Below are 16,798 nucleotides of genomic sequence, written 5' to 3' on the forward strand. Positions count from 1 at the left end.
TTTTAGCGAAACTGGTCATGGAAAAGGACCTGCCGATAGAATCGGGGGTACAGTGATACGAATAGCAGATGATAAAATTAGGTACGGTGTTGACGTTGCTAATTTCGAAAGCTTTTTTAAAATAATTAATGAAAATCTAAAATAACGTTAGAGGAAGTAAATGCTTGTAAAGCTCTACTACCAGGTAATATGTAACCTTTTACAGGCACACGGAAGATTTTCTAGTATACCTGGAATATAAATTTTTCTAACTGTATTCAATTCAATAGTTTAAGTTGTTTTGACTGTGATCTTAGCGAAAATTGTAAGCATTATCATAAAGGACTATTATGTTATGATGACATAGCTCAAGCCTCACATGAAGAGGTAAATAATAACCACCGAAAATCAGAACGATTAATAAAAAAAGCAACAGTGAGGAGAAGTGGAAGAGCTCCTGTAGCGAAAAATTTGTACAAAGATTTTCAATGGTATTAAAATGACAAGTTTTACTGTTTTAGATTAATTACTAACTAGTCATTTCTTTGTAAATAATTCATTTATTTATCAATACTTAATTAATTAGAACATCTCATAAGATATTTGATGGTACTCTACAGTGATAATATTTACCAAATAATTATTAAATACATTTATTTTCTTTTTAAACAGTCATTATTATTTTTGTGAGAGTGATCCATAAAATTGTCCTTTCTGTCCACCTCAAAAATCATAAAATGTTGAATAATTATTGATAGGAGTAACTTGTAGTTGAATCGTTCCAATAAGTTTTTTGAAACATGAACACGAGCTGTAATACGTAGAAAAAAAAATTTTTCATGCAATTATTACTTGGGTCCATATATGAAGTTATTTTGAGTCAGTTACGGCGGAATCAGTCATATATATATATATTAATTCCTCGTAATGTACCTGGTGTCCATTGAATTAAATTTCGAAATGCATTTATCACGGTAATTATCGCACTTGAGCGGGCGACCGGACAAACTTGTCGAAAATTTAATTAAATACATACATCGCGCGCACACAAACTGGGCTCTCCCTCTCTCTCTCTCTCATAAGCCGCGTGGGTGGAGATTTTCAAAAGCCCGTACCTCGTGCGCGCGTGAATTATGACTTTAATGTATATAATATGGCTCCACACGTTTCGGAGGGAGGGTCTACGCTATAGGGAATAACAAAAGACGGCTACTTAGAGCTAATATTTCATTTGGCGTTATTTTGCGCAAGGATTCATCGGGCGAGATGTACATCTTATGCATAAAAAATAATATATATATAGGTACCGACACAAATCTGCCGGTGATATGATTCGGGTCGTACTTCGATCCTATACCTCATATATAGGTATCATCGCACACATAAAAACTGTACAACAATGTTGAAGCCAAGGTGTTTCAAGAGATAATGCATAGCCGAGTGTACTTCTCTCTCGCGTGGCATTTTTTAAAACCACCCACTCCCTTTCCCCAGCCTAACTCCCGAGACCTTCACCCTCTCGCGAATGAATTTTCAACTTCCGGTGCAGGGTTACGTTAATATGTATACACCTACATGTTTAAAACCTACACCCTACCCGCAGGACTAAGGTGTAACAAATGTTTTACATTATATATTACATTATATAAATGCGCATATTATTCGTATATATATGAGTGCAGTGTGTTGTTGTACGCGCATAAAGAGGGATTTTTTGCGTATACGCAAACCCACGTGAGGTATACGTAGCCAAGGATAATAAGAACACGTGGAGAGACATCGTGTACGCAGATATATATACCCGCGCAAGGGATGAGGACGCACGCGTAGCTGTATACTGCAGATACGCGTATGTGCGTGTACGTGGCCTTGACCCCCTTTTTTTTTTTTATCTCTCCGCAGCTGGAGAAGCGCAACCCCCGGGATTACGGCTCCATAACTGCCTGTGCGCGAAACAAGAGATACAACGGACGTATATATAATTGTTTTGCGTATATCTTTTATACATCCCGGGAACGGATAGATTGGTGTTTCTCTCTCTTCTATTCGGTAGAGTGTACGCATGATTAGATTATCTAAGGGGAGGAGAAGAGAGATAATGGCTACACGGAAGGAGATTGCGGCCGCGTGTATTGTGGATGGGATTTGTCGAAACGAGTATTTGCTCTGTTGTGGTGTTCTGTCGAAGATGGTAACTTTTGTACATACATCCGAGTTACAGAAACGTGACACTTTCTTACCAACCATTTGGGAATCGGTGGTCTGTGTTTTTCCAACCCAAAGATCGATACGGTGATGAAAAACACAATCGACAGAGGGAGATGGCAGACGTTGAAACAAAAACAAAAAAAAAAAAAAAAAGTACTACTGCGCCTACATTTTTTTTCCCTTTCAAGGGTGCGATGGGGTGGATAAAATTGGCCCGCCACTGCGAAGAGCTTTCGCTTGGCGCGGGGTGTGGCGTATAGGAAAATACGTGCTCGAGGTCGCTCTGCGGCGAAAATTCGATCCTGTAAATGTACCTACCCATCACGAAATAATATTTGACACGTGTGTGTCCACTACAGAGAATTCGTTGCGGTAAGGGCACGAAGAATCGGCCGGACTGGATTTGTTTTGGCATTTTGTTTAAAAAATCGTTCCCATTTTTCTTTTTTTTTTTTTTCACAAGACATGTACAATTTTCGCATTTGAAAGAAAACAAAGAAAAAATAACAGCCATGTATACTAAATCACGCAGTAGGTAAAATTTAGTTTGTTTAATCCAAGTAAAATTAGACGCATGGGTATACGGGAGGGTAAAAAAAAAATAAAAAATAAAAATAATCCGCGCCCCAGCTTTGGATTTCACGTCGTAAAAATTCGTCCGCATCGCGGCGTGCACGCGAAGGTTGAGCAATTTATGTTTGGTTTAACAATTCGGGCGTCACGCAAAACAAAGCCCGCACTTGCCGGGATATAATCGAGGAATGATCATTCAATATATTGTTGTTTTTTTTTTACTGTGTTGTATCTCGCACGTGCGCGAGACACGAGTCAAGGATTTTCAAATTGCCACATGCCAACAATCGACAAACGCGAGGTCTCGGACTGTGTTATCTATTATATGATCTATATAGCTACGAGCTTTATTTCCTCACGCTTACAGGATCTACACTTTACGAGAAATCATTTTGGGCTACATTTATTACATGCGTGCGAAAGAATAGCTCGGAGTGGCCTTATCAGCCAAACTAACATTGTGGGCTACGCGAAATAATGAGATTAATCGTTCCTCGAACCAATTTTTAAAACAGCCATCGATCGCTATAGGTATGTACTGTTATTATTCTGCACTACTAGAGAACTATACAATGAACGACAAAATTCTCACGCATTGGTACACAACAACAACTTTGTTTTTTCTCTGTTGAAGGTACAAGTGTGTAAAAATATGTTGGACGTACGTGTCAAAAAATTGTTTGAGAGTTATAAAAATTTCGATGGCATGTATCGGTTGTATTTAAAAATTATTACGAGCCCCATGAAAGATTACGAGCCTTTCGATGACAGTGGCGGTGCAGGACTCCGACGAAGCAGTTAAAATGTTGAGGGTCTCTCGTACGTATTCCAGTGGACTAAATTACCTGCTTAACATTCTGCTTTGTCCGTTTTTTCTTTTCTATAAGTTCACTGACTGCGTCGTGAAAAGTTAACGTCATTCACATATCGTATATTTATATACACACGCGAGTGTACCAGCATTTGAAATTCAAATGTATATTTTCGGGTGCGATGCACGGAAAATTCACGGAAGCCCCCCAGTTGCGTGGGTATATGTATACTAAGTACAGCGCGATGTATATATTACTTTAATCCAATGCAATTTGAATTTCACGGGCTGTTTGTTGCGTTTTCGTTTTCAATGGCTGCACCGACACGCGTTTCGTTGAAAGTACATAAAAAAAATAACAGGGAGAAAAATATGTTTTCTCTTTTTCTCTGTAGCATGTGGACTTTTTTGCAAACAAAAATTGGATGGACAAAGTATACATCGGTAAAATGGAAATGGACATTTTTTTGTTGTCAACGTCTAAATAATAGTAATAATTTGACCCAATGTTACGTTTCAAAACTAAAAGTAAATTACAAGGTAAGCAAAAGATTTTTGTGCGAAACCATGATGTGTACACTGATTCACTGAATGAAACATTAAAAAAAAATTTATTTTAATTACATTCACCTATTTGGTTTTGTTTTTTTCTAAATCGATATTCATCAATTTATCATAGGAAATAATACCAAGAGAAATTTAAAATAAAGAGAGGCATCTAATGTGCCTCACTAATGTGAGTATGAGACATTATTTAATTTGACGCACGAATCTCGACAATCTGCTTTTTTTATGTAACTTACATAACATATAAATACTGATGCGATGGGTACATAATATAATGACTATGTACAGGGTATAATAACGATAATTATCCTGTAAACTCCCTGCGGTAACTACTCGACTATGAAAAAAATTAAGTAGACAAATCGATGAAAAAAAAAGAAAATATTCATCCGAAAGCATCGCTGTGAAAAAACTCGAGTGAAGAAAGCAACAGCTTCCACTGCAATTAGTTTAAGTCGCGCATCTTAAGGGTACGATATACCCTCTCGAAGCATATTTGGCTAATAACGCACGCACATATATTCACACACGTGGAGCAAGATGTGAAATACATTCCAGTCGCGAATATTTTCCCACTCGGCGAAACTGAGTTGACGCAATAATGGCTCCACTGTACCATGTGTTATACATACACACGAGGAATTGTCCAGAGAAAGCACGAGGGGGTAGGAGGAGGAGGAGTGATAATTTTCCGCGCTCAAATGAGCCCTCGCTTTCCACTCGCTCGTCCATTTCAATGCTGTGGTAAAGAGAGAAAAAAAAGGCGATGCAAAAGAGAAATAAGTATACGAGGTTTTGGTGTGAAAAAAAAAAATGACACTCAGACTCTATAAAGAAGCGTATACGGGTCTCACGAAAAAAAAAAAAAAAAAAAAAACCATAATGCCGCAAACGATCATTTTAGTTTAATTGACGAAGGCCACACTGCACGCGCACATCTATATAAGCTACGATACGTATTAATCGGCGGCGTTTTCGTAGTTTTCCCGAGTAATTACAATGTGATTTCTCCTCCCCCCTTTTTTTTTTTTTTTCATGACTACACGGTAACAAGTTGTGAGTTGTACATCAGAGTTGAGCTTTCACCTTCGAAGGAGGGGATCGTGCGCCTCGATGTCAGCTCTTTTCGTTGTACAATATTGTACTTAAGGTATTAGACGCGCGGGAATTCGATGGTCTCGGCGACGTTTTTTCCTCTTCTTTTTCGGCGACGCGTGGGAGTTTACGACGCGGCGCACACTTCGCCGAGAGATCTACGGGGCGACTTTCGATTTAGACTTTCCATGCCGCGCGATACCATCGAAGCGCGCACATATACAAGAAATGCATGTACCGTACAACGCCCGGCTGCTGTCAATAACGAATAGTCTTTTATCCAACGAAATTTCATACGGTATGAAGAATGGATCGCCAAGCGTGTGTTGTTGTTGTTGTTGTACATACACGTGAACGTATCAGAGGGTATAAGCGTATAACCTCGATATCGGCAAACTTCAACATCTCATCGTAGTCATTATTATTGGTGTCACGCGCTCGTTTCCCATTCGTGTATATTATTTATATTGGAGGAAAATATATACAGGGAGGGAGAGTTGCAAATAGGTAAGCGAGCATAGGTGCTTATACGACACCGTTCGCAAGACCTTTCTAATCACAGCGATCCAAAAGAAAGAGCGCAGCATCCATTGTACTTATGCGATACACTTTGCATGCGCGCGGACGCCGAACTTGAGACGAAGGAGGGAGGGAGAAAGCAAGTACTCTTTTATCATTACCCATGTCGTCGTCGGCAGCAGCAGAGCCTTCAAGATGCTGCAGCGGAGAGGAGGACGAGGAGTTGTTGCAGCATCGGCGAGCAAGAGAGAGAAAGGAGGAAGAAGAGGATGCGTGCGCGATCGAGGCTGGTGGGGCTATAGCCGTCGGAGACCACAAACACGCGACTACTCCTGTCGAGGTCAACCGTGAGAAAATCCGCGCGTCCATCTCTCTTTGACTGTTCTGTACATAAGTAGTACCCGCGACACTGACTGCACGAATTCACTATCCTTTCTGCACTTCGTAATACTTACAGAGCGAGTGAGCACATGTTTTTGTACGTATAGATGCGCGAAAGGTCTGTATACAGTAGCTGATGCTGATCGATTTCATCGTTTGAGGAAAAAAAGGGACCACAATGATTTGCTGCTGTTCGTCGTCTCGTTTAGGCGAAAAAAGAAAGTTGTAGTTTGTTTTTTTTTTTTTTTTTTTTTTTTTCATCGATGCCTCAAAACAGTAACACCATGCAATAAAAGCGTCGTAAACGCCGTTGTGGTGGATGTTGAAAAAAAAAAAAAAAAAGAAACGCGCAGTCAACGTTTGCCAGTTTTATTGCGCAAAAACTTTTCCCAAGATGAAGATATACTCACCTGATGCACCTCGCAAGTTCCGAACTTTACCATCGTCGTAAAAGAAAGAGAAAAAATCCATGATACACCGAACCGAGTGCATGAAGCGTGAATAATAATAAAAAAAAGGAAAATCTCCCTTTGCTCCTACATGTATGTATGTAGAAGAAAATTTGCGAAATCAGTTTGATCGAAGAGATAGAAATTAGTCTTGGATTACTCGTGGTGATCTCTCTATGTGTATATGATGTTGTGTGCGTATGACAAAAATAAAAAAATAAATAAATACTCCTCGAGACAAAAAGCTGGTCCCCATCAATTAACGCACCGCCATACGAACCATAACATTACACTCATTAAGCATAGCTGCAGTGTATAATATGATGTACGATGTATTTCTATACGAGCATATAAATATGCGTCACACAGTATTAAGTGTACAGAGTCTCGAATATAGGTATTGTCGAAACAGAGTCTGGGACTTGATATTATACATTATCCAGTCGGTCGCACCGTTTTATCGCTAAAAAAAAAAAACAATGTGTGCGCGCATTTTTGCACCATACACAACTCGAATGGGATGGATGTAAGGAGGAGAAAAAAAAGTGGGTAATGCGTGAGTGCCGAATAAATTAAAATGTACCGTAAACGTGCGTATTGACTTACATTTTTACCTTTAATGCACCGTTCGCGCTATACACTGTTACATATATGTACTGCAACTGCAACGTGCCCACATTATCCGTAATAATATAAATATGGGTTATAACTATATATTTATCATAACGTATATAATATAATGCCTTACGCGCGCACACACGCATACGTGCTATTAATATGTGTATGTATGTATGGACAGAGCACCTCTCTTTTATGGCGAGAAAAATTTTTTTCTCCCCGTGCAAGCAAGTACCTCAATAGGTCAATGTTAATGAGTAACCAACGGCATTATACCCCCCCCCCTCTCCCACGACTCTCCAGATTCGCCTATTCGTCGACTTTTTGTTATCCCTTCCTGTTTGTTATTGTTTAGTTTTTGCCTCTGCTTCCTTTTGTCCATGAATATACGGGCCTATATTATAATGTTAGGTGTATACGTATTCTTCAAAGGACAACTTTGCCTTTGATATATACTTTTAATACTTGTGGGTAGGGAGTAAGTATAACAATTGGAATCGACATGTGATGTGTACACGACTCGATTGTGATGATCTACTTAGCATTTGTGCGCAGCTTTTTGAGAGAAGAAAAAAGAAAGAAAATACACCAATTTTGACGGAAATTCAGAAGAGAAGAGGAGATTAAAACTTATTTTATGTAATTACCGTGAAGTTGAACAATTGTTGCAATTTTAACGAGCGATTTTCCCAATGGAGCAAAGAAAAAAACCGTACGAGTTGGACATTCCCAAAAGAAGAAGTATACGCTCTGTAACCAAAAGTAAAAAATGGATCTCCAAGTTGGCGTACGATTAATCTTCGAGCGCTTCGAAACGAGAGAGCGGAGGATGTAACAGACCGAGAGCAGCTTTTTGTCCTCAACTTCACGAAGCAGCCCTTCGTCCGCAAACCTGTATGGTTGCAGTAAAAAAGTATCTTTTTTTTTTTTTTTTCTCCCACGCACATCAGCGAAGATCCGACGTGCGCACGGAGACACAGACCCGTACGGTCGGGTCCGCAAAGCCGAGCACCGGCATTTGGAGGGAGGGACCAAAAAACACAAAAATTCGCGAATCCCGCGGACAAGTGCGGTTTACGAAGGTATTGCATGGGAACCGGATCCCCACACATTTGTGTTCGTGACGCGTGAGTATAAGGATTTACAGGAGCGAAGGCCTTTCTTACATTTCCTCTCTGTGGGTTTACAGGAGCCACCATCAGCCGATTGTTACTGTACATCTATTATATTGTTGCCACACTCGAATTTAATTTTTTTTTTCTTCAACTCTAATTTTTCTTTGCATCCAACTGCTGTACTCGATTACTACTTTTTATTTATTATTATTATTTTCCTTCCTTCCAAATCAATTAAAGGTGTTTCGCTTGAGCTCTAAAAAAAAAGGAAACAGCGTAGGAGTGGAAACCGAGAATTATATCCCAGTGGGGGAATTTATTCTGGTAATCGGGAGAAAAAAATGTGTTCCCTTCCCCTGGAAAAAAAAAAAAAAAAAAATTGTATCATCCATCAAATTGTGGGTGTAAAAAGTTGTATTCACTCGGCGATCAGTCTCAATTTTTCAATAACCGGCAAATAAACGCATTTGCTCGATACCCACTTCAATATTTTCTCGAGACATTGAAAAGCTGTGGGAAAGGAGTGGGAAACTCCTCGGGATCGAATAATAATTCAAATTTCCATGAATAAAAGATAAGTACGGATAAACCGCGATATCCGCAAAGAGAAAGGGGGAGAGAGAAAGATCACTCGGCGCGCGAAAATTTGAATTTTCATTCGTTTCCTCCGCTCCTCTCCTCTCGAACGAAATCTTTCAAATCGCGCGCTCACTTATTAAATCTTATACGAGAGACGTGCATAAACCTGTACAGTATGTTTAAATAATGAAGCTGCAGCGTAATAATTCAAACGAGTATGGATTACAAATTGTACACGCAAAAACAGGACACACACGTATACTGCGCGGGTCTCGTTTCGTTTTATTATTGCGAAAGGAATTGCGTCACGTAAAATTAATAACATTTCATGCAACCACGGCTCCTACAAATGGGCGTTTCCACTCCCCCGCGATGCGATATACAAACAGATAATTTGCATCATACAAGTATGGAATCGATCGAGTCTGTAGGAAAAAAAAGAAAAAAAAAAACTTCCAATAACACCGGACATTACCGAGCACTTGACGATCGCCGTCGGATACAAATTATCGAATTTTTTTTCGTCCCACCCCGAACCTTGCAGGGCTCATAAAGTCATTTGAAGCGAAAACTTTTTGCCCTCGTAGGTATACATGTATAGAGGAATGCCTTATACTATTGTGTAAACTTCATCGGGTGACACGAAAGTTCGCTATCCAGCTAGTGCTCTTGTCCACTCGTGTTTGTCTTTTTTCTTTGCGCGAAAACTCATTTTTCCCTCGAGATGAATCTCCATTAACTTCTCGATAAATCTAATGTATAGTAAGGGATTTTCGCAACTCAAACTCGATTGTTTTCACGCGTATATTGGTCGCGCAGACAAATCAATTCAACTTACGTACTCGGATCAGTAAAAACAGAGTAAATAAAATATGTGCATTTTAAAATAATACGTAAGATAAAACGCGGAAATGCATTATTTTGTTGCGCGTATAGGATGCAAGACAAACATTTAAAGTCTCTCGTTTTGTTATTACCTAAAAGTATCTTGGCTTCATTTTGCATTTAGAATCGCCAAGTGCTGCATTTTTTAAATTTTTACTCTTAAAAAAAAAAAAAATTCGATTGTTTTTAAAATTACAATGAGCACTTGACGTGGTCGGGCGCTGTGCGTAAATTGGTGTGTATCATACACTTGTGTGCAATTCGACTTTGAAAAGAAAAATATATAAGTATACACTTGCCGCTTGAATTTACAATGTTATGTTACACTGACCATATTAGTATTTATGTTTGTGGATTATTCCGAAATAAATCATTTGTATAGAAAGCTCAGCAGGACGTTTGGAAATTCAACCGCATGACTCTACTCGATTTCAAACAATAACCGTAAAAGGTGAAGGTCAGTCGTAAAAGTGCCAAGACGAGCCGGTGGGGTGCGATTGGGAGAAAAGAAAAGAGACCCGAAAGTATATATATTAGTTGTATTTCACGAACGGAAGAGCGCAGTAAATTTGGCGACAGTTTCGAGTGAGCCATCACATTTTCACCTGCAGTTCCCGGAAAACCCTCCACCGAGTTCTCTGACCCTCCAGAGTAGTGGTGTACATCATGCACTTTCGGCTCCTCAGCCAAAATCATCTTATTTCCCTCTGTCCGAATGTATATAGATGCCGCACCGATAAAACAAAAAAGTGACCATTGTCGGCAGCTGCACTTTCCTCTTCCTCGAAAATGGCACACATCCGCTCTCTCGCGTCTTTTACGACATGCAACCTCGCACTTGCGTGTGTCTCGTCTTCTCAAGCAAAGACTCGAAATAATGAGATAAACTAGAGGTAAAGAGAGAAAAAAAAACAAATTTTGTGTGAAATGAAACGTGATAGTAAACGTTCATGTTCTTTTATTCCTCTGCATGTTCTTGTGTATTATGGAGTACAGCTGTGTTGTTTAATTTTTTTTTTTTTTTTTTTTTTTTGAAAGAGGTGAAGAAGCGCGAGCTTCTCAATTGGGTACCTAAGTAAGATAACACCCGTACACATTTCTCCATTTTCCCGCCAGCATCGTACGGCCAAATGAAGGGTACCGCGTAAATTTTTTTTTTTTTTTTTTTCTGCATAGCATATACCTCTGATCCCTGCAGGTAATTGATATCTGCATTTATACCCGGAATACCCCACTTACAATAGAGTCTCTAATTTTCTCAATCGTCTCATTTTTGCTACGTGGGTACATTAAACGGCAGCTACAGTATGGTCGATCCCCTTCACTTGTCCTTACGCAATTTTTCCTCCACGAAAGCTCAAACTACCTTCTGAACAACCACGCAAAAGTTATATATTAATATACCTGATGGATATTACAATCGATCCCATGAAAAAGTAAATAAATAAATGCCCTGCACTTGTTTAGGTCCAAAAATACTTGAATTTTTGAGGATTTTTTCATGTCCAATATACGATACATGTTGCACAGTAGATATTAGAGTAGGACGTAATTGTATACAGGTTATAGGTTGTCGAAGAGGAAACAGCTGCATCCTCGTTTCATTCATTCGCGACAGAGCGAGGACAAGAACGAAGAATAAGGTATAACCACACACACAACGTAACATATACCGATACACATGCATGCTGCACATAACAAAACGGAGCGCGCAAGCGGAGATCAGAGCAGCGGAGAGCAGTTGCCAGGAGGAGAGTAAGTTAAGGAGAGTCCTGTCCCTCTCCCCCTTGCTCTTTTACCCTACCTGTCCGCACTCTCTCGCGCCCATACAGGTATATATTGCGCGCATATACCTATGATACTCTCGAAAACCATATCACGTACATTTTAATAATTCGCGATGTGCTGCCGTTGAACGCGAAAATATTAAAAACGGAGCACGAAGGAGCACCAATGTCGTGGATTCAAAACAAATTCATCGCGAGAGCGAGAGGACAGAGGACGTTGACGTGACTGTGAGTAGCTATGTAGGATGCGAGAGGTATATAACACAAGTCGGGTACTCACCATCACCAGAGTACTCTCGTCATCGTCGTCGGGTTGTGGAGCGATGTGCCATCTAAGTATTCAACACACATCAGGTGTTCCCTGGCTATGTACACCCCGTTAAAAACGTACACAAGAAAAACGCTTTGAACAAAAAAAAAAGAAAAAAAAAATTTTGTTCAATCAAACGATACCTGGAGGCATACCAGATGAGAAGAATTGATTATGAAAACAATTTTAAGAGTACAAAGTGACGAATACGTGTTGTGTTAAAGGTTGTTGTATACACACTCGCACGAATAAAAAACACCGAGGAGGATAATTATGCTGCTGCAACATTTGCTCCTTCCTTTTATGATTTGTTTATCTTTTTCGTCTATCACTTTTAATCCGCCAAGTGTTTTTTTTTACATACACACTTTGCCCACACGCACTCGCGTCATCCTCCGGCCTCCGGCTTGATCAACCCGGTTTTCTCTCTCTTTTTTTCTTCTTACATTTAAACTGTACGTACTTAATTATAAGTGTACCACGAGTACCCGAGTACTTATTATGTACAACAGCATCACATCAGCAGTGTGTTACCTATTTGCCATCCTCCGAAGTAACAATAACGAATGTACACACACGCTCTACCGAGATATAAATTCTTTGTACTGTAGCTCGTTTTGTTTCGTTTTTTTTTTTTGACCCCATAAGCAAGTCTCGGATGCTAACGTGTACGGATTAACAGTTTCGGAGTCGGGTCCACGAGGAGAAACGACAACGACAACGACACACGAACGACTGTTGTCCGCAGCTCTCTCGCGACCCGCGACAGGCGGTACACGGACAGACAGAGAGCACACCACAGCAAAGCAGCAGCTGCCTGTCTGTTGTCCCCTGCGACCCCTGCGTCCCACAACTCGAATCTCCGCCCCACGGACTCATACACGTGCGGCAGTCTCTCTCTCTCTCTCAAAACTCGACTGTTTATATACACGTGTGTGTGTGTGCATACACACCCGCGCTCCCTGCATCCCTGCATGTTTGCTGCTCCGAAAAGGCCAAAACGGAGCAACGCGCTGAGCGCGGTTTGTTTGGACTTGAACCTCCATCTAGCTGCCTACGAGGCAAGCTCTCGCGCGTGGCAGGAATCGTGTTTGAAATCGATCGAATTTGAACTTTTTACATCAATGTTTGCTGATGGAGTGAATACACTTGAAATATAAAAATACTCAATTTCCTCAAAAACGATAAACCTTATTAGGATGCAGGCAGCAGTCAGCGCGTCAATTTTTTTTCTGGATTATTGAATGTTTGCAGTTTCGATGTAGCTCTCTTGGGCTTGGATATCCCGATCTCTCTCTCTCTCTCTCACACCCTCGGATCGGATTCGGATTATTGGAACGAAATGAGACACGTGGCGTCCTCTTTGTATAATACTTTACCCTGTCATGTCAACAGAAATATTATTGTGGGTGTTTTTTAAGTGTTTTGACAGAGGGATTAGAGAGTGTATTTCATTGCATTTTTAAATGAGACAACATGGAAAAGGATGCTCCTGTTATTTATGGCTTGGAATTTCAGGTACTCTCATTTTCTTTTAGAGACTATATGCAGCATGACTATTATTACTTACTAAAATTTAAATTTTTTGCCAAGGCTCGAGCTCTCTCTGCACAAACTGCAGAGTTAGAAGCTGTCAGATTTCTAGTTGGAACTCAGTCGTTGAAATTTAACAACAATCAAGTACATCTCGTAGAATTGAATGAAGAAACTGGAAATTTAAAGACACAAATATTTCAGCACCCGATTGGTGAAATCTGGTCTTTGCAAGCTTCACCAACTGATGCAGATAAATTTGTAACATGCTTCAATTCGCTCACAGGTTAAAATTATACATCAAAGTCTTCTGAATAAAGTATCATACCTGACAGGATTGCTAGATTTCTATTTATTGTAGATGATAGCTTGTGTCAAATGAGAGGAGCTCTGTGGAAGATTCCCACAGCTCAAGATGTCAATGACATAGTACCTCTGCAGAAACTGGCTGATATTGACACAACGCCTTATGGAAATGATCTAAAGACCATTGCATATCACCCAGTGGATGGTGAAAAAGTGGTTTCAGTTGTTGATAATAATTTTGTTTTGTGGGACTTGAGTTTTCAACCAAAGGTAAATTTACTTCATTTATATACATAATGCACCATTATTGAAAATTTGTGAGTGTTTAATATCTAATAAAATCTTAGGTTGTTACTGTGGGAACGTTCACAAGCAAAGGTCAACCAAAATTCACAAATGGCAAATGGAATCCACACAGTTCTTGCAACCAGTTTACAACACTAAATGATAATCACGTTAGAAGCTGGGACTTTCGGAATCCAAAAGAACCGGCATGGTCAATCATGTCAGCACATTCCCAAATTATCAGGTGGCATTGAAAAAAAAAAAAAAAAAAAAAAAAAAAAAAAAAAAAAAATTATTTTCACTGAAAAAGAAAAAAAAATATAATTTCTAATTTTTCAGAGACTTAGACTTCAATACAAATCGACAATATTATTTGGCAACTTGTGGTGATGATGGCAGTATGAAATTTTGGGACATCAGAAGTCCTATTAAGCCAGTTATGTCAAGAATGGAACACTCTCACTGGGTTTGGTCAATAAGGATCAATCGATTTCATGATCAGTTGGTGCTTACATCTAGTAGCGACTCGCGTGTTATTTTATCTAGTGTCGCTTCTATTTCTTCAGAGCCATATGGCCACATAGTTTCTCTTGAAGAAGGAGCATCAATGGAAGAAACTTGTACTAAAGAAAAGTAAGTTCAACTTGTTTGAAAAAAAATTTTTTTGCAAGATGGTATCATTTAACCATTTTGAATATAATTTAAGATTAGAGGATGGAGTTCTAGCTAAATATGAGGAGCATGAAGACAGTGTTTATGCTGTTGAGTGGTCATCTGCTGATCCTTGGACATTTGCATCATTAAGTTATGATGGAAGATTAGTGTTAAACAAAGTGCCGCGAAAGTATAAATATCAAATATTATTGTGATTTTACATATATTTTTGTATGAGGTAAAAAAGTTCGACTTAATACAGATCGAGTATTTTATTAAATCTTAATAATAAACAACGTTTTGCTTATACCTAAATTGCTTATACATATTTTACTTGATACCCTTTAAAACCGTTCTGCGATTCGGCTTGCCATGTTTCTCAATTGTCCATACACCTTAGAAGGTGGACTTCCAAGAATCAAATTACAAATCGATCTCCTAGCCAGCTGAATATTCTGATAAGAGCCAAGAATATGAATTTTGGTATCAGCCAAAACAATCCTTGTTTTTGTAACATTTTCTATTGTGAATTTCGTTCTTCCACCTTTGCCAGCCAACCTGCCAACAGCTCTGGATATGTGATCACCTTTTAAAAGAGGCTTGACGTCATTGACTTCAAAAGTTTCAATGAACAGGTCATCCAAACGCAGAAGAGCCAATGCATCTTCAATCTCAAAACCCAAGAGAAATGCCTTAACAAAATCTGCTCCTTTTTGAAGATTTGAAATATCAGGAGTTTCTGGGGCTGTCCTTAATTCGACATTTCTTGTTTTGAGGTTGAAACGAATTTGCAGTTGCAAGTGCTCGACTACAGGTGTGAATATTTTCATCCAATTTTCTTTCAACGGCGTGTATCTATGACGTAGCACTGGGATCTTGAAAAAGTATGAAAAATTTAAGTTGTATCATCACAATTGGTTTTTCAACAAAAATTATACCTACCTTGCGTACTTCGTTTCCTTCAACATTCTTAGCCCTTTTTGATGAAGGTTTGGACTTGGATTTGCCTTCAATGCCATTAACAACTTCAACCTTAAAAATACAATCAACACTTAGTACAACAACAAATAATACATCTTTTAAAGACCTTAGAAAAAGGTCAAGTAAATAATTCGTATTCCTTAAAATGATACGCCAAACATTTGTTTATTATGTAAAAACGACCATGTGAGTACGAAATCTCTATTTATTTGCTTTTAAAAAAATTAATCAACAAAAATATGACGAGGTAAACTTGTATTATGTACTCTATGAACATAACCTTAGATAAACATACCTCCATCTGATTATCATCGTTGTGTTTCCTTTTGTTTGCCTTGTTTTCTGACGGAGATTCCACAATTTTTTCGCTCACCATTTTGAAGGCTTATTATTTACGTATTACGCTGTGTCTATTCGCACCAAATCCACGTAATTACGTGGATATAAGGTTAGGAATTTTAAAGAAAAACGCTACTCTTTCAAATGAAGTATGTCCACGTAAAGTGAAGTTCGCACACGTGATAATACGTAGATTATTTATGTATATATATATATGTGTTGGGGGTAGGAGCTGCGCGCGGCGTGTCGGTCGCACGTCGCACGTCGCACTGGTGGCAGTCACTGGTCGCACACGGCATTTTCGAAATTATTCTATTAAATTAACATTAGTAGTTGTATTCGGCTTAGCAATGCATAGCCTGCTAGAGATATTAGGTGCCTAATATAAATTGGTGTCGGTTTATAAGTGCAATCTAATTTTCGTCTTTAAAGATCTCTCAAGACATTTTAATGCATTTTAATGATGAAAAATGGATGTCGCTCAGAGCTGCCCAGTTAAGCACTACCGTCCCGTGTCCCTGGTACTTTACATGCTTAGAATTTTTTTTTAACTTGTTTGTTTTTTTAATCAAAATTTAATGGCTACTTTATGTTGACGAATTTCCTTTGAAAAAATATCATTCACATTATACCTATTTAAGTCCAATTTCCACAATATATCCCGAAACGAAGCGTTTCCTTATTTTCAAACCCTTATTGTACACTCAGTTGAACTCTGATCTATCCTGGACCTTATTTCGGAACTATGGCGTGAAGTGTTGTTCAATAATAGGGTCTGGGACAGAACAAAGTTCCACACTGACTGTACATACATGTGAAACGCA

The 16,798-nt window shown here is 39.0% G+C and overlaps 3 protein-coding genes across 5 annotated transcripts in view; 1 reads left to right on the forward strand and 2 right to left on the reverse strand.

The window, feature by feature from the left end:
* LOC106640443 (uncharacterized) overlaps positions 1-11,979 on the reverse strand; it is a 109,735-nt gene extending 97,756 nt beyond the window's left edge. For all 3 annotated transcript variants that reach the window (XM_089594309.1, XM_089594303.1, XM_089594297.1), the window contains exon 1: positions 11,847-11,979. The gene's annotated coding sequence lies outside the window, so the exon portion shown is untranslated. The remainder of the gene's footprint in view (positions 1-11,846) is intronic.
* Positions 11,980-13,245: 1,266 nt separating this feature from the next.
* LOC106640401 (EARP-interacting protein homolog) lies at positions 13,246-14,951 on the forward strand. Its single transcript, XM_014354430.2, has 6 exons — positions 13,246-13,394; positions 13,470-13,695; positions 13,771-13,985; positions 14,063-14,244; positions 14,340-14,633; positions 14,707-14,951. The coding sequence occupies exons 1-6, from the start codon at positions 13,353-13,355 to the stop codon at positions 14,867-14,869; spliced, it is 1,122 nt and encodes a 373-aa protein (XP_014209916.2). The 5' UTR covers positions 13,246-13,352; the 3' UTR covers positions 14,870-14,951.
* On the reverse strand, positions 14,912-16,182 carry l(1)G0004 (RNA-binding protein pno1). Its single transcript, XM_014354431.2, has 3 exons — positions 15,931-16,182; positions 15,597-15,686; positions 14,912-15,529 (listed from the first exon to the last, which is right to left on the reverse strand). The coding sequence occupies exons 1-3, from the start codon at positions 16,009-16,011 to the stop codon at positions 14,999-15,001; spliced, it is 702 nt and encodes a 233-aa protein (XP_014209917.2). The 5' UTR covers positions 16,012-16,182; the 3' UTR covers positions 14,912-14,998.
* Positions 16,183-16,798: the final 616 nt, after the last annotated feature.

The sequence above is a fragment of the Copidosoma floridanum genome, unplaced genomic scaffold (assembly GCF_036245765.1).
Source record: "Copidosoma floridanum isolate Cflo_tuat_1 unplaced genomic scaffold, Cflo_Japanese_pri ptg000001l, whole genome shotgun sequence".
NCBI lineage: Eukaryota > Metazoa > Arthropoda > Insecta > Hymenoptera > Encyrtidae > Copidosoma > Copidosoma floridanum.